The sequence below is a fragment of the Corvus hawaiiensis genome, chromosome 3 (genome assembly GCF_020740725.1).
Source record: "Corvus hawaiiensis isolate bCorHaw1 chromosome 3, bCorHaw1.pri.cur, whole genome shotgun sequence".
Classification (NCBI taxonomy): Eukaryota; Metazoa; Chordata; class Aves; order Passeriformes; family Corvidae; genus Corvus; species Corvus hawaiiensis.
The window spans coordinates 15,301,675-15,327,298 of record NC_063215.1 but is presented as its reverse complement, the minus strand read 5'-3'; the positions used below and the strand labels follow the sequence as shown (position 1 = coordinate 15,327,298).

The 25,624-nt window shown below is 44.7% G+C and overlaps 1 protein-coding gene across 1 annotated transcript in view; it reads left to right on the top strand.

Moving 5' to 3' along the window:
• Nucleotides 1-25,624, top strand: part of HPCAL1 (hippocalcin like 1) — a 64,085-nt gene extending 38,461 nt beyond the window's left edge. The window contains exons 3-5 of the mRNA XM_048298279.1: nt 19,675-20,077; nt 21,096-21,201; nt 24,399-25,624. Coding sequence (XP_048154236.1) covers nt 19,700-20,077; nt 21,096-21,201; nt 24,399-24,496 — 582 coding nt within the window. The 5' untranslated portion in view covers nt 19,675-19,699 and the 3' untranslated portion in view covers nt 24,497-25,624. The remainder of the gene's footprint in view (nt 1-19,674; nt 20,078-21,095; nt 21,202-24,398) is intronic.

Below are 25,624 nucleotides of genomic sequence, written 5' to 3'. Positions count from 1 at the left end.
ATTTTTTTTGTTTTGTTTGTTTTGAAAGAAAACCTAACGATACGGTGTAGGCAATGCACAGGTGATTAAAATGTTCATAATACTAAAACATTTATGAATAAGTTGACGAAAGCAATAGGAAATTGCATCATTTTTTCTGCTCTTTAGAGGCAGGATTGAAATTCCCTGAGGTTGTGGTCAGTAAGGTGTTGTGGAGCCTGGTTCTGGTCCAAGCTGCCAGCAGGGACATTTATGTTATCCATGTGAGCTAAATTTGCTTTACTCTACCTTGTTTGAGCCTCCACGAACCTGCCTCACTTGTCTTAAATCCAGAAGCTAATGATTTGGAAAGATTGGTCTGACAATCCTAAATTTTATCAGTGATTTCATGTCATTAGTCCTATCAATGTCTCTGTATTTACGTTGTGTATTTATACTTCACAGCTTGGTAGTTCTCAGAGGCTTAGAAACCTCCTGGAAAAATTTGCACCAAGCAGTGAAGCAACCTGATGGGGGAATCAGTGGCTTTGGTCCTTTGTGATCTCAGTTTTCTGGCCTGTTTCAATGTATTTTTCCACAGCTTGCAGGAGCTTGCAGGTTCAGCTATGGGCTGGTGGAGTAGTATCAGGAAGGTGTGGGCTTGCCAAGTAGTGGCTTCCACATCTGGGGTGGCTAATGAGAAGCATTTTAAAGACATTATAGGATAATGGATATTACATCTGTGTGTAAAAGGTACTTTAAACAGTGCCTGGAGGGGTTGCAAGTTGCCCATCTAGCTGGCAAACCATCTGAATGTCAGAGCTGCATGGGGAAGCATCTTGCCATGCTTGGGACTTTTCTGAGCAAGAATAAAGTTGATGGATGTAACTTTGCGGAAAGAGAAACGTGGCTGGTGTGGTGCAATTAGGCAATCTGGGTTTCTTTCCACCTACTTTTTCCCAAAAGAGAGTACCAGCCCTGGTGGCTCTGTCTCTGCTGTAAGGCCCTGGGCTGTGGCCATTGAGCACCAAAGCTCCCAGGGAAGAGATGCTCCAAGGGAAGAGGTGCTCCTGCATTGACTGGAACGGTGGCACGAGGGCCGGGTGTTTGTTTAGCAAGGGCTGCCATCACCTCATCCTTGCTGCTGTTGCAGCCCAGGGATGGCTTATGGCTTTTTGTGATCTGCAGGTTGTCCATCTGCTTGGTTTGCCTCAGGGGAAAGAACTGAGTCTAGCACAGGAATGCTCTTTGGTGTATCTGGCAGTTTTAACTCCCCTTGAATTTTGTGACTAATTGCTGCAGCAACTGAATTTGGTGTCTGAAGGCAGCACTGCAGTCATGCATGATGGGAGGGGACAAAACTAATTTTTCTGTTTAGCTCCCTTGAACACTTCTTTTAATCTGGCCCATTTGGCCAGTTTTGTTGTTGGATGTTTGGTTGGGTTTTTGATATTTTGAGCTGTGTATGTGTTTGTGGCTTTGTTGTTCTTAGGAAAAAATAATAATCTTTTGTCTCTTTAATATAATGTAATTAGATGGCAGAGCAAGCTATTGAATGGCTCTGGCTAAAGCTGTGAAAAAGTATTTTTAACTTCATGCTGTTGTATGAAGGGTTTTCCTTTTTCTGCCTTTATGATGCTGACTGCCCTTTTATATTTTAGCATCTGTTCCTGTAAGAATGTGGAAGGAAATGAGCTGGCTCAGCAGAAACTGAAACCCAAACTAATCTCACGCTGTAGTAAATGCTCAATAGTCTCATTGTCCGTGGGCACTTCAGCAGCGAATCCAGGGGGGAAAAAAGCAAAACCAGCATTAAAACCTGAAATAGATGGCAGAGAAAGCACCAAAGCCCTGTTGTTGTTTTCTCCAGCATCCCATGGGCTCCACTCTTGTGCCCCATGAGCAGAAAGCCCAGCAGCAAAGCACTGCGTCTGTGGCTCGGGGTGTGGGGCTGGGTCCTGCTGCCCGGGTGCTGGAGCCTGGCTTGTGTCACCTGCCCCAGCAGCGGGGCAGCCGGCTCCTGCCAAAGCTCCTTATGAGCTTTGCCAGGCTGGCTGCCACGCGTCCCGCAGAGTCCTCCCGTCCTTTCACCCCGTGCTTCCCCGCTTACATAACTGGCTTAGGTATTACACTCCCTGCCCTCCTTGCCACTCCTGCACCACTCAGCCTCTTTGTTCCAATAAATAGCTCTTCAGCCAAGTCACTCCTTAGGTGAGGCTGGAAGTGTTTTGAGGCAGAGGCACCAAGTTTACATTCTTGCCTATTTAATTTTGCAGATCTGTTTCATACCTAAACTCACTGGGATTATTTAATGAAAGTATATGGAGAATAACATTTCTCATTAAAAAAAATCCTGATAGCTTGTGAACCCATGGTGCTTTCTCTGGTCAGAAACTGAAAGTGAAATGGATTTTTTTAAATTGCTTTATCAGACTGAGAGAAGTGTAGAGATTAGTAGAGCATACACAGAAGGAAGTAAAGCAGCTCTTGAGTGTTTTAATAATCTGAGTAGTTAATATGTTTAGTATGAGTTGTCACTGAACCTTCAGTTTGGCACTTAGGGTTTGAGTTTGTTAAATACAAATAATAAAGCATGGAAATGGAGTTTCTAACTATTGTGGTCCATAGCTGTGCATACATTCTTCATTCCCTCAGGCAGGATTGCTCAATCCATGTTGGTATTCCTCAGCTGGGCTTTTCCATGCAAGGTGTTGACATGTATGAGGGAGGTGTTCCTGCCCCTCTACTCTGATGAGACCTCACCTGGCCACTGTGTCCAGCTCAGGAGCGTTCAGCACAGGAAAGGACATGGACCTGTTGGAGCGAGTGCAGAGGGGGGTCATGAAGATGGTCACAGGGATGGAGCTCCTCTCCTATGAGGAAAGGCTGAAAGAGTTGGAGTTGTTCAGCCTGGAGAAGGCTCCAAGGAGACCTCATTGCAGTCTTTCAATACAAAGAGGCTTATAAAAGAGATGGAGAAAGGTGGGGTATTTTCAGGGGCCTGTAGTGACAAGACAAGGGGTGATGGCTTTAGACTGAAAGTGGATAAGTTTAGATTGGATATAAGGAAGGAATTTACTGTCAGGGTGGTGAGAACCTGGAAGAGGTTGCCCAGAGTTGTGGATACCCCATCGCTTGAAATGTTCAAGGCCATGTTGGATAGAGCTTTGAGCAACCTTGTCTGGTGTAAGGTGTCCCTGACCATGGCAGGGGGTTGAACTGGGTGATCTGTAAAGGTCCCTTCTGACTCACACCGTTCTGTGATTATGTGATTATTTCATTGTGATCTGGTGCCAAAATTTGCATTTGTTTACTGGCAAGGGCTGATATTTATACTGTACTTTAACAATTGTTGGCACTACTGCTTGATGAAGGTAAGCAAAATTCCTCTGAGTGGAAAAAATGTTCTTGCAAGTTTAAGACATGAGACCTCTAATATTTTCAGTCAGGGTAAATTTAATGATATTTAATGGACTGGGAGGCAGCAGTAGGAAAAAGGACCATAACCTTTTGAGAGAGAGGAAGCACATATTTTTTGGTTTTGGCTTGCCAAGCACTGCCATTTATCAGGCAGCTCCTCTGTCTCTAGCCCATCTTTAGACCTGCTAAGGACTGACTTGAAAGGACTCTCCATCTCATCGGTGCCGGGTGATGTTTGCTGCTGCAAAATGTGTTTCTGCAGCCAGCTGCCTGGCAAAGCAGGGAAGTCCCATCATCTACCTTTCAGCTTAAATTACCCACTTTTTGGCGCAGCAACAGGCTCTTTTTGGCCCCGTCCATGGTGCCTGGCACAGCAGAAGCAAGATCTCAGCTGCCACTTCTCTGCATCACAGCAGGAGCCCTCCAGCATCCTGCTTTTTTGTTGGGGCAGCCACTGGCAGGTGCGATCCCCCTTGCAGAGCTGGAGCAGCAGGCTTTGCCACTGGTTAACCTTAATTTGTACTAGCCTAAGATGTGCTCCTAGTGAAAAAATGGGAGCTCCCACTGCTTCTATGGATGCTTGAAACCAGGCTACTCTTGTCAAATGTAGCACGGTCTGGTGTGTGTGCATGCCATGGATTTCTCCTGGAAAGCTGCAGGCTTGGAAATGCTGGTAGCAACAGCAGCAGCAAGAAATTGGATGTGTTTTAGTGGGGTTATTTGTGGGTAGAGAGTGGCGCTCTGTTTTTGAGGAGCTCTGTAAGCTTTGCCTGAGGTGCTCCCAGCAGCCCCTGGGGGTTCGTGGTGCAGCCTCCAGGAATGTGCTGCTGCAGCTTCCTCCCTGCTGGAAAGGGCAGTGTTGGTGGAGAAGCAGTCGCTTTCCATAGGAAAAGCCAATATATGGGGTGTTTTATGTGCACACACAAGTTTTATTCAGTGGCATGCTGAGACATGTTTCACGACTCACATGTCAGCAGTGATGGGCCCTCGGAGTGAGTGCCCCGTTGCGCAGACCTGTGCCTGGCCACGGCTGCCTGCATGCCCCAGTGTGCATCCAAACGCCATTATGGCATAGCCCAAAGTTCTGGCAAACTTGGGGTATTTTTGCACAGTTTCTCCCCATCCATTGGCTTGCACAGTGATCCAGTCCAGAGGTTTCTGGTTTGCAGAAGGTCATGTTGTGTTGCTCTGGTGCGAGTGCTGCTTGAAGCTAGGGGAAGGATTGTGCTCGATCCCTGTGGGCTCACCCATGGGTTAGAGCAGCAAAGACACACTTCTTTTGATGTAAAATTTCTTTAAAAAGGGAAAAAAAGTGCTTTTCTCAGCAGCAAATCTGTCTTTGACTACAGGCACCCAGTGTGCATGAACATTTGCTGAACTCCTTCCACTGCCCCTTCAGTGGATCCCGAGGCTCCTCACACTCCAAGTGGGCTGCAGCCCGCTTGTAGCATTCAGGGGTGTTTTCAGTCACCTTTTTTACTGCTTAGTAAAGGGGATTTTTTTACTGTATTTTCAGGGCAAACTGCCTGATGGCCTTTTTGTTTGTTTCAGCTGTCCCTCTGATGTGCCAGATCTGAATCTCACCCTTTATGAGGAAAAAACCCCAACTTCATTTTGAGTAAAATAGAAATACACGTTTGTAGTAGACATATCCTACTGAATAGCAAATAGAGAGTGATTGTGGCCTCCCCTAGTTGAGGGTGTGGTAACATTTGGTTGGTTGGCTTTGTACAACCCTACTGTTTTGTTTATAAAACAAATAGGTTATTATTCCCTGTTCACGCACTGGATGAGTGGTAGAAATGGTCCTCCTCATTCACCTGACACTGAGAGCTGGAGAAGAAACTGGAAAAATCCTTGTATGACTTGTAGTACTAGATTTTATACATGGAGATGTTCCAGTAATGTGCTGGATCACTTACTTCTTGACATTATTTTTCCTCTGAGTTTTACATCTCATCCATTAGACCTTCTCAGTGGATGGGTTTTGAAGCTCCACATTTGGGGAAGCACAGGTAATGTATCTGGTGCCGTGACACTGCCATTTGCCATCAGCATGGAAGATGGGGACGTCATTCTGAGAGAGCAGGGTATCCCTGAGGATGGCAGGCACAGAAAAGGCGTGAAACATAGGGAAAGTCTGTCCCTGAACAGGAGAGAAGCTGCTCACTGGAAGTGTGGAGGAGAGCCCGGGCAGAGCTGAACACAGATTGACCCAAGGCACTAAGGTCAAAAGGCAAATCCCCTTCTTGGATGAGTTCCCAGTGCAGATAAGGAAACTTGGTGTTGAGATGGTGCGTGCGGTGCCGAGGTCAGGAGGCTGTCACTGCACTAAGTGCAGGGGAGGATTTCTGTGACACGGGGAAAGGACACTGTGTGTCTGAGAGGAGGCAAGAAGAACCTGGTCAGTTAAGCCAGGGAAGCCAAGGCTGATGTGGGACTGATGGCCTTCTATCCATGTGTGTAGCAGAGGGGAAGTTCCAGAGAAGACGGTGTTGGGACCAGGGCAGATGTGGTCGCCAGCACTGAATACATTTGAGCTCAAGTTAGAGGATGATTTTGAGCCAGTACAGGAATGAGGCCTTGACTGGGGTGGTGGGAGCAAAGCCTGTCTGGCTTTTGGGATAAATCTCAGGAAGAAAGTCAGTGAGTGATGCTACATCTGCCGTATCAGGGCCTGAACATAGTTTTACCTAAAGGAGCAGCTCATCTTCAGGAATATTGAAAATAATGAGTATTGACTGCATTAAAGTACAAGTATATTAAGATACATCCACTCTGACATAGCTCTGTACAGAAGCCATTAGGACAAAGCTGAGTAACAAAAGCTGGTAGGACATTAGGATAGCTTGGAAACAAGAAGTAGAGAAATAAACTATAATTGCCATGTTGAATTTGCAGGAACAGTGGCATTCAGCATCTTTGCTTCAGTGCATGCCAGTGGTGGATATGCCACTCCTCCAGGGCTGGCACTTGAGCAGGTTTGCCCCTCTCACTCTTGACTGCAAATTTGGTGTTGGCATGGGCTGCTTCTTACTGCACTTTGCCTTATTTCAGCCCAACAGAGTCACCTCAGCTGGGTGCTCACAGATTGCCATGGGGTATGAATTAGTAGAGAAAATCCAGGAACTTTTTAAGAACAGTACATTTATTGAGAGTAGTTTGCTGTCCAGTGAAGCCAGAGCCTGGCAGATAATTGCTACAAGAAATAGTTTTGACTCTTTCACTCCTTTGTAAAGCAGGACAGGAGTTGATAACTTTTTCTCCCAAATTTGGACCAAGTGCAGTTTCAATGGTTGTCTCAGCAGGTCAATATCACAGATGTTCCAAACTGGTGGGTAATTTCTTTGTGACAAGCCATTGATGAAATAATTTTTTCCTCCAGGCATGTGAAGTTTGCTTATTTGATCCCATTTCAGAGCAATGCCATTTCTTACTGTAGCAGAAATGTGTGCACAACTCACTTCTTTCTGACCTGCCTATAGCTTTGTTTTTGTTTTTGTTTTGAGAATGTAAGTTGGAGTATATTTTTTCCACATTGCTTCTTAATCTGTCGAGCCTGATATTTTCCAAACCTGTGGTTTCCTTCCTTCTCTCCCTTATTTTCTGTTATTAAGTCTTCCAGACCATTAAAAATATCTGAGATGTAAATTTTAGCAATTTTGGTACAGCACAAGTCGTCTTCTTTTGGGCTGTAAGCAATGGGCGCTCTAGTAGACTAAGGACAGGTTGAAAAACAACAAGCAGGCTTCTTGCTGTGGGCCAGTGCTCAGGGTGGAGAACAGGGAAGATGAGGGTTATTATAACTGAATATGTACACTAAAATGGATGGATAAGATAATTCATGTGGTATTGTACAGAGGAAAGATCTGGATGCTTTACAAGTATGTATTACTGTATTTAGGATCTGATTCTGTTACATCCAGGCAGAGTAAATATTCCATTGGTATTTGTTAGGAGGCGGGTGATTTTTTGTCAGTGCCAGTCATTTGCTCATCAGTACTGTTGCCCAACCTATAGCCCAACCCTGGATCCCATGTTCATGGTCTAAGTGTGGGACCATGTGAGAGGCAGGAAGGAGGCAAGGGGGGAAGATCCCATGTGGCTGCAGAGGTGGGCAGGGTAGGAAAGAGCTGGGGGGAATGGAGCAGGTTGAATGTCTCTGTCCATCAGAATAAAGGTGCTGCTGCAGCCCTATAGGCCATACAAGAAAGGGCTAGAAGGTAAATGGGTCTGAGAAATAGCATGATGTTGAAATGGCATTGTAAAATGAGAATGTACACTTTTATTTACCTTTTTCATCAAAAGATGCGCTTGAGGGACAAGTCTGGCTCTGCAGCTTTGGTGGCAGAGCTGAGAGCCCTGTCTTGAGGTTTTACAGGCTTTTTTGTCTAGATGATACCGGTCACAATGAGACTGTGGGCAGCCCAGGCCTCCCCCTCTTGCCACCAGCATGTTGGGAACTGCAGCAGAGCAGCTGCATTCCCTGGGGGAGAGCCTCATCAGCCTTCAGCCAGGTCCCAGCCAGACAGGACTTTCTTCCAGCAGCAACCCTTTTGGTTTTCAGCAGAGCTCAGGAGTAGGTTTATTTAAAGCCCTGGTCCTTTCTGTGGAGGAAGTAGGAAGTGCTTCCTCCCTGTAGATCTCTATCCAAAGCTTTTGTCCACTTTCTTACAGTCCCACCCTGCTTGGAGTCGCTCCAAAACCCAGCACTCCAGGGCTGTGTGCTATTGTTCAGCGGGGTCATCCTTAGCTGCGGCTCCTCTCCTCTTCCAAAACACAGAGTTTCGGCACCAAAATGCTGAAGAGCTCTGTCCTGGGCTAAGGGATATATAAATGGCCATCTGTCTACCCTGCCCCACCATCCCTCCTGCAGTTGGAAATGTCAGTGTTGCAGAGGAAATACGAGGGTCGACCTTTCTTTGGTAGTCTGTCTGATTCTTGCCACTGAGTTTTAGTTGTGAAACTTAAAGGAGGTCTCAAAATAGGTCTGACAAGTCATAATCTCTGCAACAGAGGGTCAAGAGGCTAAAAAAATAGTGTTAACCACAAAAATGCGAGAGCCTAAAATGCTTTTAAGGTACTACTGCCTACTTCAGAGCAGGGGTGGGGAAATGTGGGATTATTTCTGTTATGCTGCGTTTATCACAGAGAAGTCCAGCAGCAGGATCATGCCTGTGTTTGCAGGGGGAAGAAGAGTCTGAATGGCAGGCTCAGTCAGGGCAGGTGCCAGTTGGAGGATTTACCTGGTTCTTCCATGGTCCAGACTGCCTTCAGCTGAACAGATCAAACTTCATCTTCCTCTGGCAGGAACATCTTCCCCTATGCCAGTGTGACTCCAAACATCTATATCAGCTGTAGAACTGACTCCTCTGACCCTAAGGGTGGTACATTTGCTGGCCTTCGCTTTTCAACATATGTAGTGCCAACAAAGAGCTGTTAGCAGGCTTGAAGGCAAAGGGACGCGGCCTTGCTGTTGTGTGCTGAAAGATGATATGTGCACACTCCAGGAGAAAGCATCACTTCAGAAACTTTCAATTCCTGCACCATCCTCCACCATCGGAGCTCTCCTTTTAACCACTGCCGCAGCCTTTAAACACTTTTTTCCTGTTCCTTTCAAGAGGAAAAATAAATGATAAATTATTGTGTTGATCTTACGCAAATGTTGCATTTACGGAAAGATCTTGTTGACACGGTTTCTTGCACAGGATACCTTCTTCTCCTGCAGAAAAGTTGCTGAAAGTTTCCAGAAAAATAGATAATGTTATCCTTGGGGAAGGGAAATTAAAAGGAAAAAAAACCAAAATGCCTGCCTGGTGTGGATGTTGCGTGGATCTTGGTTTGCAAAAGATGCAGAATTTGGTTTAGTAGGATTTTTTTAGCCCTTTTAGAAGTGGAGCAGACTAGTAGTTGATACCAGGTGTAGTTTAGGGTCTTTGCAGAGACCAGAGTGATAAATTAGGGGGTTACAAAGTGGCTGAGGTCAGTATCCTGGTGTGGCCATAGCCAGGAAAGCTTATCTGTCTATGGCTTGATATAGTAAAACCTTATAGATTAGGTGCTCTTTTTAGCATTTGCTGAAATGAAGTTCATGAACATCTGTTCATCTGAGAGAGTGATTTTAAAGGGGGTATCAGGAGTAGGTTTTCTCCCCCATCCCCTTCTCCTCATGTGAACATGAATGTCCATCTTCAACATCACTGTTGAGAGAAGGCACATTTCCTGTTTTTGCAATCGAGACCTTCACCAATGCGACACCAAGGCGGTGGGACAGGATGTGCCCCATATGTGGTCTCAGGTGGAGGTCAGCTGTCCTCATCCCACGCCTGTTGGGATGCTTCCTGCTTCAAAACCATCACATCTCCTTCCTGTTACTATACCCAGTTAGGGAGGAAAATGCACCCATTTGGCGACTACTGGCATCACTTAGATATAAAATTCAGCATGATTTGATTTTCCATTTGCTTCTTACCCAGCCTGCTAACAGAGGCTCAGCTCCAGGCAGCCCTCACCCGCAGCGCTCAGAAAAGCACATTTGGTGTGGGTACTGCTGGGGATGGAGCCCTGTGGTGGAGGTTAATGAGAAAAATGATGTCTTGAGTGCAGATTGCATGGTTTGCTTCCAAGATGATTTGCATTGAAGTGTTTAATCCTACACAGAAATGCCAGGAGAGAAAGGATTTTCATAGGGCTGTTCTTGGTGCCCTTAAAAATACTATTGTCTCTTCTTTCTCCTCTGATATGGAACACTCCCTTTCTTGGAGACAGAGTGTCATATTGTTCTTCTGCATAATTTATAGTGAATGCACTTAAGAGCAAATCAAACTCTTGAGTGTTCAGGATTAATGGAAGTTGCAGCCACTAAGTGTATGGGCTGGGAGTGGGAGTGTCCTGCCCATGCTGCTGCACCAGCCTCCTCTTGGTCTTGACTGCTGGGAGAGTCCTGCCTGTGCTGTCTCTGGCTGCTCAATGAAGGGGTAGTGCCCATTTTTGTATGGATTTTAGAGGAACTAGTCATAAAATCATACGGTTTCGTCTGCTGGTTTCTTGAGATAATTCTCCCATTTTTAATGATGGAAGCTGAGGTGAGAGAAGGTATTACTGTATCCCTGAGCATCATGCACAGCCAGAGAAATGGTCTGTCATATCCCTGCTGGCCAAAATGGCCCTCTGCGTTCAGGATTCACCTAACAGGAGCACCACTGCTCTGCTCATCCCTGTGATCAGTTTGTCTGGAGTTCACACCATCGAGTCACTGCCTTGGGCAAAAGCCCACAGCTGCCCTCGCAGGTGGTTGCCTGTGGGGAGCCACCAGCCCAGGTGTGCCTTGGCATGGGCAGTCCTTGCCACCCGGGGAGGACAGCAAGACGTTGCAGGATAGCTGACTGTCCACATACCAGCATAAATGTTGCTGTAATCCAACACAAGGTGCTTTCCATTGTGTTCTCAAGGCACGAAGGCTGCCCTGATAATAACCTGAACACAAGCCTTGTGTCATGTTCCTGGTGTGATGCTTTTGTCCAGGGTGTGTCCTGGGGCCATGGCTTTCCTGCACAGGCTAGTAGTCACTGCAATTTTGGCTCCTTGATTCTAAAAATTAATTTTTAAAAAACCCTGTGAGATTGGTACACTTGCATGCATGAACCTGAGTAGTATCCTTAGCTATTGTAGAGCTTGGGCTGATTCCTACCAGCAGAAAATTTGGTCTTCTGCTCCTTGAATTGCTACATCCAGCAGAACCGGGTTCCTTCCTTATGGATGGGAGGCTGTTCTCATGTACTTATTTCAGTCTCAGTTTTTAATTCACATCTTTGTAATGAAAAAGTCCAGAAAAGTTAAACTCTAGGTTTGCTATTAGATTTGAAACGTCAGTGTTTTTTTTCATTCAACAAACAGGAAAATAAAGGTATGAAACAATTTGATTACTGTTATTAGTGTTTACCACTGAAGGGATAATAGAACACTGTTTCAAGAAAAATTTTGGTTTAGTGGTGTGTATTTTTACGAGGAATTTAACTAGTGGCTTTTGTGCTATTTTGAAGTGATAATTTTTTTTAAAAAAGATACTTTAAAAATCTAGGTTAATAAAATAAATGGATGCATTTATATTAGATTTAATATTTTCGGAACAAAAAACCCTCGTGTATTAGTAGTAGAAATTGTTAGCAATAGCCATATATTTGGAGGTTGAACATGTTGGTGACAAAGAATCTTTCTCTTTTGGTGATTGTTTTTTTTTCCTGCAGTGTATCTTAGTACTTTTAGTTAATGTTGAATTTTTGTTAAAGGTAGCTGGTTGGCATATCTCCAAAGCCACATTTTGGAGCATCTTTTTACTAAGGATACGCCTGCTAAAGAATGCTTTTTTAATTAAATAAAAAGGTTTATTTTCACTCTTTGAAACCAAAACCAGCTCTCTTCCCTGCTCTGTTTCAAATTAGCTACCCTGAAATCCCCATAATTCCTCTAAGCCCTTATCTCAGCGCAGTACCTGCAGCTGGGGAATGGAAGGATGTCAGATCTTTTCTTTGTTTTTTATTTAGGCATCATTAGCAGTGAGGATGGTCTTGCAGACCATGCCTGAGGGCTGGTTATCATCTGTCGTTGTCTGGTTAGCTGGTGGCATTGTCCCCAAACTCTCCATCTTCTCCACAGGAGTGGCTCTGATGCTGTGGAATTTGCTCAGGTGCCATTGGCTGGCTCTTGTTAGTGCCAGAGTTTGACTAATTCTTCTGAAATTTAATCTGGGTTCCTTTCTCTCAGGGCTGTGATTATTCTGTAGAGAATTTTTCTGTGATTTACCTTCATCAATTAAATAAAGGCATCATAGGAAACTTTTAAAATCTAATGACAAAACTGCCCAACTGTGCTACTTCTGTGGTTTTAATTATATTAAAAACACAGTGCCTTGTGCTAATTTTCATCACTTTTCTTCCCTTTTTCTAAAAATGTTCTCTCTGATTTCCCAGTTCCCATCAGGCACCTTCCCCTATCCTCCAGGCCAGCACTCACTGAGTTTTATTAAAAATTATGTATCACAGTAGTATATTCAGTGAGCATGACGTGGGTTTTTCCTCATGCAACCGAACTGTCTCAGAAAAAGACCTTGTGCACTAAGACTTTGTGAAGACAGGATTTCCTTGATCTGCAATATTGTGTAAACAAACTGTAATTTTTTTAAGCCTTACCAACTTTGCACAGCATCTGAAAAAATCGGACTGGCTGCTTCTCCCTTGGTTTTGTTTAAAAAAAAAGGACAAAGGGAGGAGATGAGGAAAATCCACTCATGATTTTCTTTTCCTGTCTGCAATCACAAGCTGCATTACTGCCTAAACTGCTCCCACCCAAATTAACCCAATTTCCTAATTTACTTGAAATATTTCTGTGCTTTTCTTACTGCATTGGGAATATATGCCCTTTACAGTAATAAACTCTCCTCCCTGAGCTGGAGAACATCATGGAGAGCTCCCCAAGGAACTGCCACTCTTCTGGTCCCAACATGGGTCTCATTTCTTACTCATTAGCAGCAATTCATGAATATTTGGGGATAGTTTGTGCTTCTTTTGCTTCTTTTCAGTAGTTTGTAGCCATGCCATCCATGGCAAACTTTCCTCTGCTGATGGGGATCAGTGTTGGTGGGCACTGCAGGTAGCAATGGCTGCAGCAGGTGTCAGCACCCCATGGCTCCTTGCTGTGACTCCAGCACCTGGAAAGATCCTGCCACTGTGATCTGCAAATGCCTCTTCACCACACTCTTATGATCTGAACGTAAAATGGTTCTCAGGTTAATGTACTGATGCTCTATGTCAGTGACTAATTTTTTCCTGTATATCGGGAATATAATCCTGAATAAAGTGACTTCAATAGATGGGAGCAATCCAGACACCTGTAAGGGAATTTCTTATGTTTCAGCCTTTGCAGCTGACTCCATGAAATGAACATGCCAGCCTGGAAATATTAATCTCACACAGTCATTTGCAGGGTTAGGGTCTTTGTAATCATATCTTTCTTTGGCAAGGTAGGGGGTAGGTGATTATTTAGAATGGATTGTCATCCCAGACATGGAATCAGGTTTTCAAGACCACACAGCTCCTGGGTATGTGTTTATGGATAAACTTCCACAGTAAGGTGGCTCAAGGTCTCTTTAGCAATTCACTCCACCTTCCAGAAGGACATTCAATGGACATATGTGAGTTGTTACTGAGTTTTCTGAAACTGAAATGTGGGTGGTACGCAGGGTGGTCCTTCCCTTTCACCCACTATTTTTAATAAACTTCTGGAAAGGATTGAACTTGAAAGGAAGTTGCAAATAAGCAATGTTTCTTATATAAATAAAAGCATAGATGGTCACTGAAAGTAAATAATTTAGAAAGACCATTTATTTATTTATTTAAAGTGGTCTTTTCTTCACTTGGCAGGTTTTGTTTCTCCCTCTGTTTCCCTGAAGGCAGCAGCAGAAGCAACTTCAGCCCCTCTTGACACCAGCCTTTCGCATTTCAAACCCTGCTGGGTTTGAATTTTTCGAGGCATTATTGATTAATGTTTTTCTTTTATCTTGCTGCTGCTATTAGTAGCTTTTCAAGAGGTGAAGATACTCCTTTTTGCAACTGAGACTTTGTCTAAAGGTGTTACTTTTGGCCCTGTGTCTGCAGCCTGGGAAAACGAGACAGGTGCTGCAGTGGCTGGTATGTGGGTGTCAGCTTTTGCCGCAGGGCAGGAAAGGAGTTCACATGAGTTTACCAGGCAGGACCAGATATCTATAGCAACGTATTTGTATATCCTGTGCCTTCTCTGTTGCAACGTTCGTTGCTTAGGATACTGACATTAAAACATGTAACAAAATCTGCTCTTCACTCTGGAGTTCATTATCTGTCCCAGCCCATGTAACTGCGCATTTTCCCCCCCAGCTCAGATGAGAAGCACTGACCAGCCCTCGGCAGTGCATCGTCCAGAGGATGTTGTTATAATCCTGTTTTGCAGCCTGTTGCTACGTGATCATTTTTTACCTAAACATTTGTCACTAGATGGGGTGTCTGGGAACTCATCTCCCTCTTGCAGCTTGGCCCACGGGAGCCGGAGGCTTCTTAAACACATCTGTGTTGGCTGAGTTGGTGTGAGCTGGTGCTACCGATGCATGAAATGTATTCTCGAGGGTGTGTTCATGAACTGCGGTAACACCGAACTTTAGTGGCTGAACCTTGCATTTGGACTACCTGTGGGGAGTTTTTTGTGGGGTTTTGGTTGGTTGGTTGGTTTTGTTGTTTCTTTACAGGCTTTTGTTTGGGTTTTTGTTTGGTTTTTTTAATACAAGGATCAGAATTTTAAAAATAGAATCTCAGTGACAGAGCTCTTTTTTTACAAAAATCTGCTACCCCTGTTGAAATGGTTCTTGCATTTCAGACCAGCCCAGACCAGTGTTTGCTGCCTGGCTTAGGCTGTTCATTTTCTTTGGGCTCCTGCCGTCCTGGAGGCACTGTGCTACAGCTCCATGACTTTAACAGATTCGACAACAGTTATTCTGCTATATAAGTGAGCATTGCAAGAGAAATGGTGCTACACTCCCCCCTCCCCCCCCCCCCCCCCCCCAAAGCAGATAGCTCAGATAATGTGAAGAGTATTCCTTCTGTTTCTCTGTGCACTGTCTTTCTCAGCTGGAGAGCACCTCTGTCCTATAGACAGGCATTTCATCAATTTTCCTCTTTTTATTAGCACTAAATTAGTATCTAAGGGGGTTTGCACAAGGAAATACCTCTCTAAGGAGTTAGTCCTCCTTTTGCGGCCATGACTGATTCGCTAAGAGGATCCCATCATGAGCTCATTTCAAGGGGTGGGTTTTGCTTTCACAGGCTTTGCAGTAAAAAGCTGGTTTGGTCTCTGGCTGTCTGGGTTACATGATCACAGCATGCTTCTACTGGCTGTAACTGGTGGTTGACAGAGAGTTCTTGTGAAAGTGGGATGCACTGAGATTTGTTACGAGCACTTCAAATACTTCAGTGCGTGGATGCTGATGGCCAGTCCATCTGTTGGTAAAAACACAGAATTGCTACTTTAGCTGTTTCAGACTTTTCTAGTTACTCACCCCAGTGATGCATAACCCTGAGTTGTGGTTTAACTCCAGACCCCAGTGGGATGAGGAGGAGAACTGGGGGGAAAAAAAGGTGAAATCCGTGGGTTGAGATAAGAACAGTTTAATAACTGAAATAAAATAGAATTTTATTGTAATAATGATGCTAATAATTGTAATGAAAAGAGAGATAATAAAAAGAGAGAGAGATATAACGCCCAAGAGAAACAAGGGAAGCACAGTACAATTGCTCACCAGCTGCTGACCAGAGCCCAGTGCATCCCTGAGTGGTGATCAGACCCCTCCCCAGACAATCCCCCCCAGTTTATATTCTGATAGTATGGAGTATCTCTTTGTTCAGTTCAGGTCACCTGCCCTGGCTGTGCTCCCTCCAAATGTCTTGTGCACCTCCTCACTGGTAGAGCATGGGAAGCTGAAAAGTCTTTGACTTGGGGTGAGCACTGCTCAGCAACAGCTTAAACTTCAGTGTGTTATCAACATTATTCCCATTAAATCCAAAGCACAGCACTGTGCCAGCTACTAGGAAGAAAATGAACACTGCCCCAGCTGAAGCCAGGACACCAGTGTGTGTCTTGGCCTCCGTAAAAGACCTTTTTGCTCATTGCTAGGCTTTTGCCATGAGATTATTGCTGATTTTTTGTAAGCCTAGAAGGACAGAGGTTACTTTCAGGTGGGAGTTCTCTGGCAGCTCAGTTTTGAGCCTGGCTAGAATTAAAGGCAGGCAGCAGCACCACATAATTTTAACAAAAATTTTGGTGTGAAACTGGAACAAAAGTGCATCTGCATTTTCTGCTGTTTAAGCCTTACATGGCTGAGCATCTCTTTCATGAGCAGTTATTGACTTGCAAAGTCCTCAGCTCTGCATTTAGACTACCAAGCTTTTCCTTATCTGATCACCTCAAGGGCATTCCTGTGATTGTTTTTCTTACTGCTGTGATAGCGCCAGATGCTCTGAGGGCTTTTGCTCATCAAGGTAAGCAGGGACAGACCTTGCTGCGGTGTACGTGGCATTGCTTCCTTGGATTTCACCCTGGTGTGATGGAAAATGAGGGAAAGGCAGGCTGTGCTGGAATTAGGTCTCTGCTAACTGCCCAGGGCAACGTTGGGTGCAAGGATGTCTCTCCTGTCTTGCCTTCTACACCCACTGCAACAAGTGACTTAGCTGGTTAAAAAAAAAAAAACAACAAAACACAGCCCTAATCACAGGACTGACCAGACCATCCCAGCCCTGCTCCCTGTGATTTCCATTAGCAGCCATCCTCTGAGTGGTCTTGTGGCTAAATCAGCTGCTGAGCCTCTGGAAAGTGATTTGATGAAAGCATTTTATAGCAATCGAATGAAATGTCAGTTGGATGCCAGCAGCAGGGGTTGCTGTCATGATTAATGAGATATTTAGGCATTTCATTTTGAAGGAGCTACCTGCAAGACAATTTACATCAAAGCTGTTTTTTTAGATGGGCTTTAATAAATTAATGTTAATGTTGGTTATTTAATTATTCACATCAAATTGGTTACAACTGGAGGATTGCATTTGGGCTGAGCAAGTTATGAAGCCTTTCAGAAAGCTCATATGCAAAAAAAGGTTGTGTTCAGAGCATTGCACATTTTCTGCTACAACACGATGTGAAAGAGGAGGAAGGGTTGAAATAGCCAGTAATCTTTTGAATGCAAAGATTGCTTGAGTATAAAGCTTTTGAAGCTGATATTTAATGAGCATCTCTTCAAACAGGATGAATCTACCACTAGGAGAAGCAGTGAAATGTAGTAAGTGGAATTATCACCTTATCTCTTTGTTGTCTAGGGGTCTCTACTTTTAAGGGAACAGAAATAATAAAGGTATTACAGGAACAGGGAGAAATTACATTAAACCTTCTCAAACCTCTTTTAACTACCAGTTGAAAGTTTTGCAGTCCTTAACCCTGCGCGTCAGTAAAGCTGAGGTAATTTCTGCTTAAAGCCCAGCTCCTGCATTAAGTGGGCTCTACTGTTCCTCCTGTCCCTCTCTCAGGGAATTCTGTGGCAGTGGTTGGTGAGGCAGGGACTGCTTTTCGACCCAGACACTAGTTCTTACAAAGCACCTGGGAGTCATGGAGTGAAGGGGTTTACTGAAGGAGTTCAGTGGAAACTGAAGGCACCTCCTCACCTAAGGACAGGAACATACTGTTACGATTTCTGCTCTTTAAAAAGAAGGACCACATCTGATCCATTATTTGCTCCAAGCTGCTCTTTTCTGCAAATTGACTTCAGCAGAGTAGAATATTGTGTTTTCCACCCTCAGCACTGCATGGATGACTATCAGGAGCAGAGAAGATTCAAAGATGGAAAGGCTGTGGCAGTAGCTTAGAGTTAGTGGTTTAACTGGAGGGCAGCCTGATGTTCTCCTAGGGGTGATGCTGGCAGGGACCAGGAGCTGTAGCATCCCTGCGTGTTGGGGGCAAGCAGAGGTATGTCAGGTATGTCGAGAAAACTCTGCAGTATAATGGACAAAAAGAAAGCTTTGGAGTTGAAACATTGGCAGCTTTTCTTGCAAACAGAAGTGCTAATGATAGCAGAGTTTTCCGTTAAGCCCAATGCACTGAACTAACGAGCAGCTGGCTGGGTTTTGTCTCCGAGCATTAAGCCACAGAGCAGGATGTGGATTTTTTACATTGCTGAGGCAGTGCACAGACTAAGTGGAATACAAATAAAACAAGCTTACATTCTGCTGTAGAGCAACTTATTTTTTGCTGACCTTTAGCATTTTAAATTTTTTTTGGGTTCTTATGCACGCCTGGAATTTTTACTCTCTGGGAAGTGCTTAGCCCATTTTTCCTGGTCTTTGCATGCTTTGCTGCTCAGCTCTTGCAGTTTCCAGGTAGTCTGCAGTGCTGGCCTGTTACTAACCTGTCTTCTGAGCGAACCCAACAGGCACAACAGTCTGTGCAGAGTAATATCATTTATGCAAACCAGTCACAGAGGTTTGGATGTGACTTTGTGCACACTTGTGAATAAACTTCTTGAATTTGGAGAAGGACAAGCAGCTCAGCCTCTAGCTTGGCAGCACAGTTTGATATTGCTAGGTAGCCATGAAAGACTGCAAGGGATAAAAGCCAGAAATTACCAAGGTTTTGGTTTTTTCCTGTTGTTGCTTAAGTGCAGACTGACCATCTTTCATTTTGCCGAAGGAGCTCTCCTGTTGCTGGGCAGTCTCACCTTGTGTGGCACAACGTGGGTATTGTCAAGGGAGAGGACAGACCCAGCCTTCTCCTGACATCCTGATGAAATCCTGAATTTAAATGCATTTTCGCCCTTGTGGCAGAATATTGAACCTACTGAATAAGCTTCTCTAAAAGCATAAACCCCAGTAAAACTGACAAGAGTTGTTCTGCTAAACATTTTTCTTTAGAAAGCCCTGCTCTCTGATTGTCTGGGAAGGCTGGAAAGCACCTTGTGCTGGTGCTGCTGTCACAGTGATCCATCTGCTCATGCTGCCTCCACAGTTGGAACAAAGAGGGAGAAGTCTTTTGGGGTGCCGCTGTTGAGCATGGGCTGTGCTGAGCTTACCCTTGCTGCACCCTTCTGTGACCCTCAGGTGCCACAAAGAGCACCAGCCAAGCCCCACCACACAGGGGCAAGCCCCCACTGCTGTGGGGCAAGGGATACAGGGAGGGAGGAGAAGCTGTGTAAGCCAAAGAGTTTCAAAGAACATCCGGACAATGCAAACGTGACTGGCGCAGAGCCACCTGCCCTTCCTGCTTCTTGTTCAGCTGCATTTACTTTCACTTTTGAATAGATGAATTTTTCTTTGCTGCTGCTGTCTGCTGCTGTCCCTGCCTGCTCCCGCTCAGTCATCGCAGCAGATCAGCCTGTGGAGGAATCCAGAGCTGGGCATCACAAGCCATGTGATGGAGGGGTGGGGTTGTAGCAGAGTAATAAAATACAGATCTTTATTATTTCCCATATAAAAAGGATTAATAATAAAAATTAATATTTCCCAAATAGTTCCTCCCAAACTACTCTCCCTTCCACAGCATATTAATCACTGGGAGAGCCTAGAGGAGAGGAAAGGAGGCCAAATTAAATGAGGTTTTTCCTGGTGATTTATAGCATCCTTTTTCTCCTCTTTCCCCCTTTCCCCAGGGGGTCTGTGTTTCTCACAGGGTTCTACCTCTCCCCAGCCCCTCTCTGCCCAGTGGGGCTGGAGCTCAGGCAGATTTTCTCTTGCTTTGCAGCTGCTGAACCCGGACCCAGAAGAGGATGGGGAAGCAGAACAGCAAGCTGCGCCCCGAGGTGCTCCAGGACCTGCGTGAGAACACTGAGTTCACAGACCACGAGCTGCAGGAGTGGTACAAGGGCTTCCTAAAAGATTGCCCCACGGGCCATTTGACTGTTGAAGAGTTTAAAAAAATATATGCAAATTTTTTTCCCTATGGCGATGCGTCGAAGTTTGCGGAGCACGTCTTCCGCACCTTTGACACTAACGGCGACGGGACAATTGACTTTAGGGAATTCATCATCGCCCTGAGCGTCACCTCCCGGGGCAAGCTGGAACAGAAGCTGAAGTGGGCGTTCAGTATGTATGACCTGGATGGCAATGGGTACATCAGCCGTGGGGAAATGCTAGAAATAGTGCAGGTGAGGCATTATCTCTATTGGACATCTTATTTGTGTTGCTGTAACCGCTTCGCCGTCAGACAGCTGGAGCTGGAGATGAGGGATCTGCTGAGCTGGCTCACTCCTGCCCCAGGCAGGTTCCTGAGCCCATTGTACCCAAAGAGACAGATGGTGGGACCTACAAGATGCAGATGAGGAAAGGGCCTGAGACATGAACAAAGCACTTGTGCAGCTGGCCTGCAGCCAAAATTCTGCAGCTCTCCCTGGGGGTTTCTTAGTGTGATGTTCATGGGATCAAAAAACCCTAAATGCCAATTCTACTGACCTGATTGATCTCAAAATTAGTGCTTTTAATCTTCAAATCTGAGTCAATGTGAACTCTGGATGAAAGGCTGTAGTGTGTCTGTCTCCTGAAGGCAGAGGACACACTGTGCAGCTGAGCTGTGTGTCCTGTGCAGTGCAAGGGAGTCATGCATCAGCCAGTGCCCTGACACTTGGTCCTCCTGGCTGAGGTGGGATAATTTAGGTGGAAGGGTAGGACTGCAGACACTCTAAAGAGGTCTCATCATTATTCATGTTCTTGTAAATCTGAAGATGCATTTCCTTACCCATCCATGAAGAAAAAACACATCTATTGCTCTATATTCATATTCACCATAATCCATGTAACACCCCACATGCATACCTGTAACTGGGTGGATGGTGATGGCTCAGCCCAGCTGCAGAAGAGAGGGTTGCACACCATTGCCTCTTGTATTTTAGCCCAGTCTTGCTCATACATTAATCTAGACCCTGACTTTCAGTTAAACTGACCCAGCGCTTCTTTTGAAGTATGAATGAATACAAGAAAGGAGAATAAAAAGCTGCAGTCAGAAATTCCCATTCATTTTGGTTTATAAGGTTCTGTAGCTGCCTGCCAGGGTCAGCTGCCTTTTTTTACTGCTACAGGCTTAAATTCTTTTTCTCTGTCCCATGCTTTATCATTTGGGTTGTGTTTTTCTTATATCTCTTTTCTTTTAACATTTTTTTTAATACTCAGGCAATTTACAAAATGGTTTCATCAGTAATGAAAATGCCAGAGGATGAATCCACTCCTGAGAAGCGAACAGACAAGATCTTCAGACAGATGGACACAAACAATGACGGTAGGATTGCCACTGGCACCCCTCCCTAGGCTCTAGAAACAGAGGTTTTCTAGCCCAGCCTTGGTAGATGGCAGAATTTGGGGAGAGGGGAGAGAGGGCAGGGATGTCCCCACTGGTGCCTTTGGTCTCTGCCTGACCTCGTTGAGCATCTTTGGTCCCTGCCTGACCTCGTTGAGCATCTTTGGTCCATGGCAAATAGGGTGAATAACTGAGCAATGAGCACAGGGTGACTTTTCCTGCTGGGGGGCTGGGAGGGGACCAGTCCTTCCCTAACATTTTATGGGTGAATCCCCTTCTGCAAAGGCTCCTCTGAAATTCTCTAGTCCATTGTCTTTGGGTTATTTTCTCTGGGCATAGCACAAACTTGGCGCAAGGTTTTGCTCCCATTGCCCTTGATAGAGTTGCACTCCTGGGCTTGTCATCAGTAACACAGCTCCTGAATGTGGGCACCTGAAAACAAAAATTCCCATGGGTCCATAATACTTATTTTCTCTGCATGTTTATGGCGTATATACATATGTATATGTTCACACACCTCTGTTGCAGTATGAGCGTCAGGGGGATGTAGCAGCTCCCAAGACAGGTTGTGGAGCTCCTTGATAAATTACTGACAGTGTACCTGTCACAACCCCTCCACCTGAGCTGGCTCATTTCCTTGGGCTTGAAAAATACTGGCAAAAAATGATCAATTTCCTCTGCTCATCAGCCTGATGACATGTTTCCTCTATTCCCAGTTGAGGTGGAGTTTTCCCTGGGAATTACCCTGTCAGCGACTGAGGTGGCAACTGCTCACATCAAAATCAGGAGCTGTGTCCTAATGATATGCTCTGTGAGAGCAAAGATTTGGTTCTAGCACTGAGATATGGAGACCTAAAAAATGCTATTTTATGTTCAGAAGGATTTTTATTTAAGAGACTTTTATGGCTGCATTTTGGTGTCTGTTGCTGCAGTCCCCAGGGCAAATTCCTGGCCTTGCTGAAATCCTGAAGTATTTTACCTTTGACTTCATCCAAACTAGCACTTCATCCCCTGGCTTGACATGTGGAGGGCCCTAAAATAACATGATTAAAATATTTTTGGTCTGCAGAAAGTAGCAGTGTGTGCAGATGCATAACAGAGTAGTGGACACAAAATCTGCTATATATCTATACATCCTCCATCTGTTGCACTTTGTTGCTGAGATAAAATCATCCTATTCCCAGTAAAATACCAGCCCTGCAAGACATGCAGTGCCAAGGAATAACATCTGCACATGTGTGTCTGGTGGCTAGAAAAATTTTCTTCCCTGACTGTTGAGCATTGCAGATAGATTTTGATTTGGGCTTTGCTTTTAAATAATGCAAGGAAAGGGACAAACTAATAAATATCCTGATAGTTAGGAGATCTCTTTTTTGTTAAAGACTCTTGGTTTGGGAACATTAGCTCAAAAGACAGAAATTAGTGTGCCACAGGTTTTTGAGCTCCTGTAATTTCTGCAAGAGGAAGGCTTGCTTATTCATGGAATCATAGAATCTTTTGGGTTGGAAAAGACCTCTACGATCATCTAGTCAAATTGTTAACCCAAAATGGCCAAACCCACCACTAAACCATGTCCCTAAGTGCCACATCTACATGTCTTTTAAATGCCCTGGGCAGTCTGTTCCAATACTTGAGAACCCTTTTGGTAAAGAAATTTTTCCTAATATCCAATCTAAACCTTCCTTGGTGCAACTTGAGGCCATTTCCTCTCACCCTCTTGCTTACTTGGGAAAGGAGTTCCTCCGTGTTCAACCCGTTTTGGGTGCTGGCCACCAGGGTCATTCCTCTTCTGTCCCCACAACAAGCTGGTAGCATCCTGGGGCTGGTGAAAACTGGCACAGTGAGCTGGTGCCTCTCTCTCTTTGGATGCATGTGGCCAAAAGTGGCAGCAGGCACCTCCCAAGTGCAAGATGTGGGTCCTGTCTCAAGCATGGCAGGTTGGGGTGGGTAAGGATGGCCCTGGGGTGTTGTGTGAGGGTAGGGTACGTTGTGCTGAATGCACAAGCTACATGGGAGATCACTAGACGTGATGTCAGGGATACAGAATGCCTGTGTCCTCCTCTTCATAGGGAAAATTGTTTCATTTTTCACTAATATTGCCATGTCCTATTTCTGCCATGGTTCAGAGTGCTGGAGCTGGAGGGTATTGGTGGTAGCAGGCAAGACAGAGGCTGCTCATGGGCTCCTGATGGTATTTGTGCAGGGGAGTGGTCCTGAGCTTGGGAAAAATCTGCCAGGGTGACCCGAGGATGAGGTCTGAAAGACCAGAGGGAATATTTCCTCCTTGCTGTACCACGCTGTGTCATGCCATTCCATGGGACTGTTGGAGGCAGGGGACGCTGGGGTGGTTGCTCCTCCAGAGGTCATTTTTCAGACCCTCAGACTGTTACAGGGTCCATGCAAGTTGGCTCCTCTGGCCTAAACTGAAGATGTATAAACCAGAAGTGCTCAGGAGGAACACATAGCAGTAGGTGGCAAGCCCCCCCAGGGCTAGCTTTTCTTGAAAATAAAAGAAGAAACAAAACCTGTCCTGTTCCTGTACACCCAGCAGGGCACAGCAACTGACTTGCAGAGTCATGGAATCATGGAATAGTTAGGGTTGGAAGGGCCCGTCAAAGGTCATCTGGCCCAACACCCCTGCAATGAGCAGGGAGATGTTGAACTAGATCAGGTTGCTCAGAACCCCGTCCAACCTTGTAGGTGCCAGAGAAGCCATCACTGCTCAGCCCTATGTGTCACAAGAAACAAGAGGACAAAGTAGGGATATTTGGAATACTTAGGTTTAAAATGTTGAGTAATACAAGCATCATTTCAAAGCATACATGTGTTCAGGTACCATAATTGTGTTTGTGTGTCATGTCATTTGTATAGTCTGGTTCTGAGCAAAAAGCTGCCAAATGATACCAGAACAGTTATTTTTCGATTTGGGACTGTCTTTTTAAATAAAGAAATAGCAATTATTATGCTGGATTGTTTTGCAGAAGAAAAATGCATTTGGGCTTAAAGGCTTGAGTAGGATTTAGCTGCTGTGCATTGCACTAAATTCCCCTCAATGCCTTTGCGATAGATTAAATAGATGTTATATTGCCTCTGTGAGGAGGGGTTCTTTGCTACAGCAATAGTGGCAGCAACAACTGACTTTAAAAAATTGCTTCCATTTTGGTTTTCCTCCCCGCCAGGTAAGCTGTCGCTGGAAGAGTTCATCAAAGGTGCCAAGAGCGATCCCTCCATCGTGCGGTTGTTACAGTGCGACCCCAGTAGCGCGAGTCAATTCTGATGAAAGCGGACAGTGTGCTCAGAGAATCTTGGCTTGTGTCCTTCAAGCTTTGCTCGCAAACGGATGCCTTCTCAACCATCCCTCCACACTTTGCGGATAAGATCCCGTTGCCAGATTGTGTGTGTGTGTGTGTGTCCGAGCGAACCAGCCCTCGCTCCCCCCACTGACACCAGTGCAGTTCTCCTGCGGCAGCTCCGTTTCTGCTTCCCCATAATGTTACGATTCACTCTGCACATTTTAAACATTAATCGAAAGGTATGTTTACATGCAGCTACGAGAGAGTTCGATGGCTGGTGAGATACCACTTCACTTAGTCCGTAAGAAAGGTGATGTTCCCGTAGTTCCCAAGAAGATGCTAGGTAGGACTTTTACCCAAAATAGCAGACGGTAGATAATTTATTTTGCTTCAGAAATTACTATGATGAAAAAAAAAAAAAAAAAGGAAAAAAAAGTGGACTGAATGGAGCAGAAAGTTTAAAAAAAAAAAAAAAAAAACAAGAAAAAGAAAAAAGAAAAAAAAAAAAGCAGCTTTCCTGGGCATGGTTCCAATTTTCTTTTTGAGGAAAATTGCTTGCACTTATCTAATGGTCTTTACTTTCTTTTAATATATATATAAATTATATATATATGGTGAAGTAAAATTTTAAATATTTAGGTCATCTATTTAAGGCATAAAATAGAATTCAAGCTTTGTTTCTTCTAGTTGTCTGTGATTTATTCAAATCTTGGAGATTGTTTTTTTGTGATATTTATGCATTAGCAAATTGCTGTTCCAAAAGAAATGCATGACTAGCAGTTTGTGGATATTTCACTCTGTTTAATTCCTGAATGGAAATATTTGTTCATTTTTACTGTCAGTCATTCCAGCATTACTGTCTTAACAAAAGACCTGAAAGGAGTTTATCCTCATTTTGTATTTCTCAGTGGAGTCCTACTTTATGGTGGTTGCTGCGTTAAATGGCTTTTGAGTGCCCCGAGGTGACGTGACTGGCACTGCTGTTCTCGACTTGGCTACACCTCCTCCCTTTTGCTGTCGATATGTTAATAGTCTTGTGCATTCCAGTGTTATTTAATATCTGCCTAATGCCAAGAAATATTAATTGAAATAAAAGACTACTTTTCTTGTCA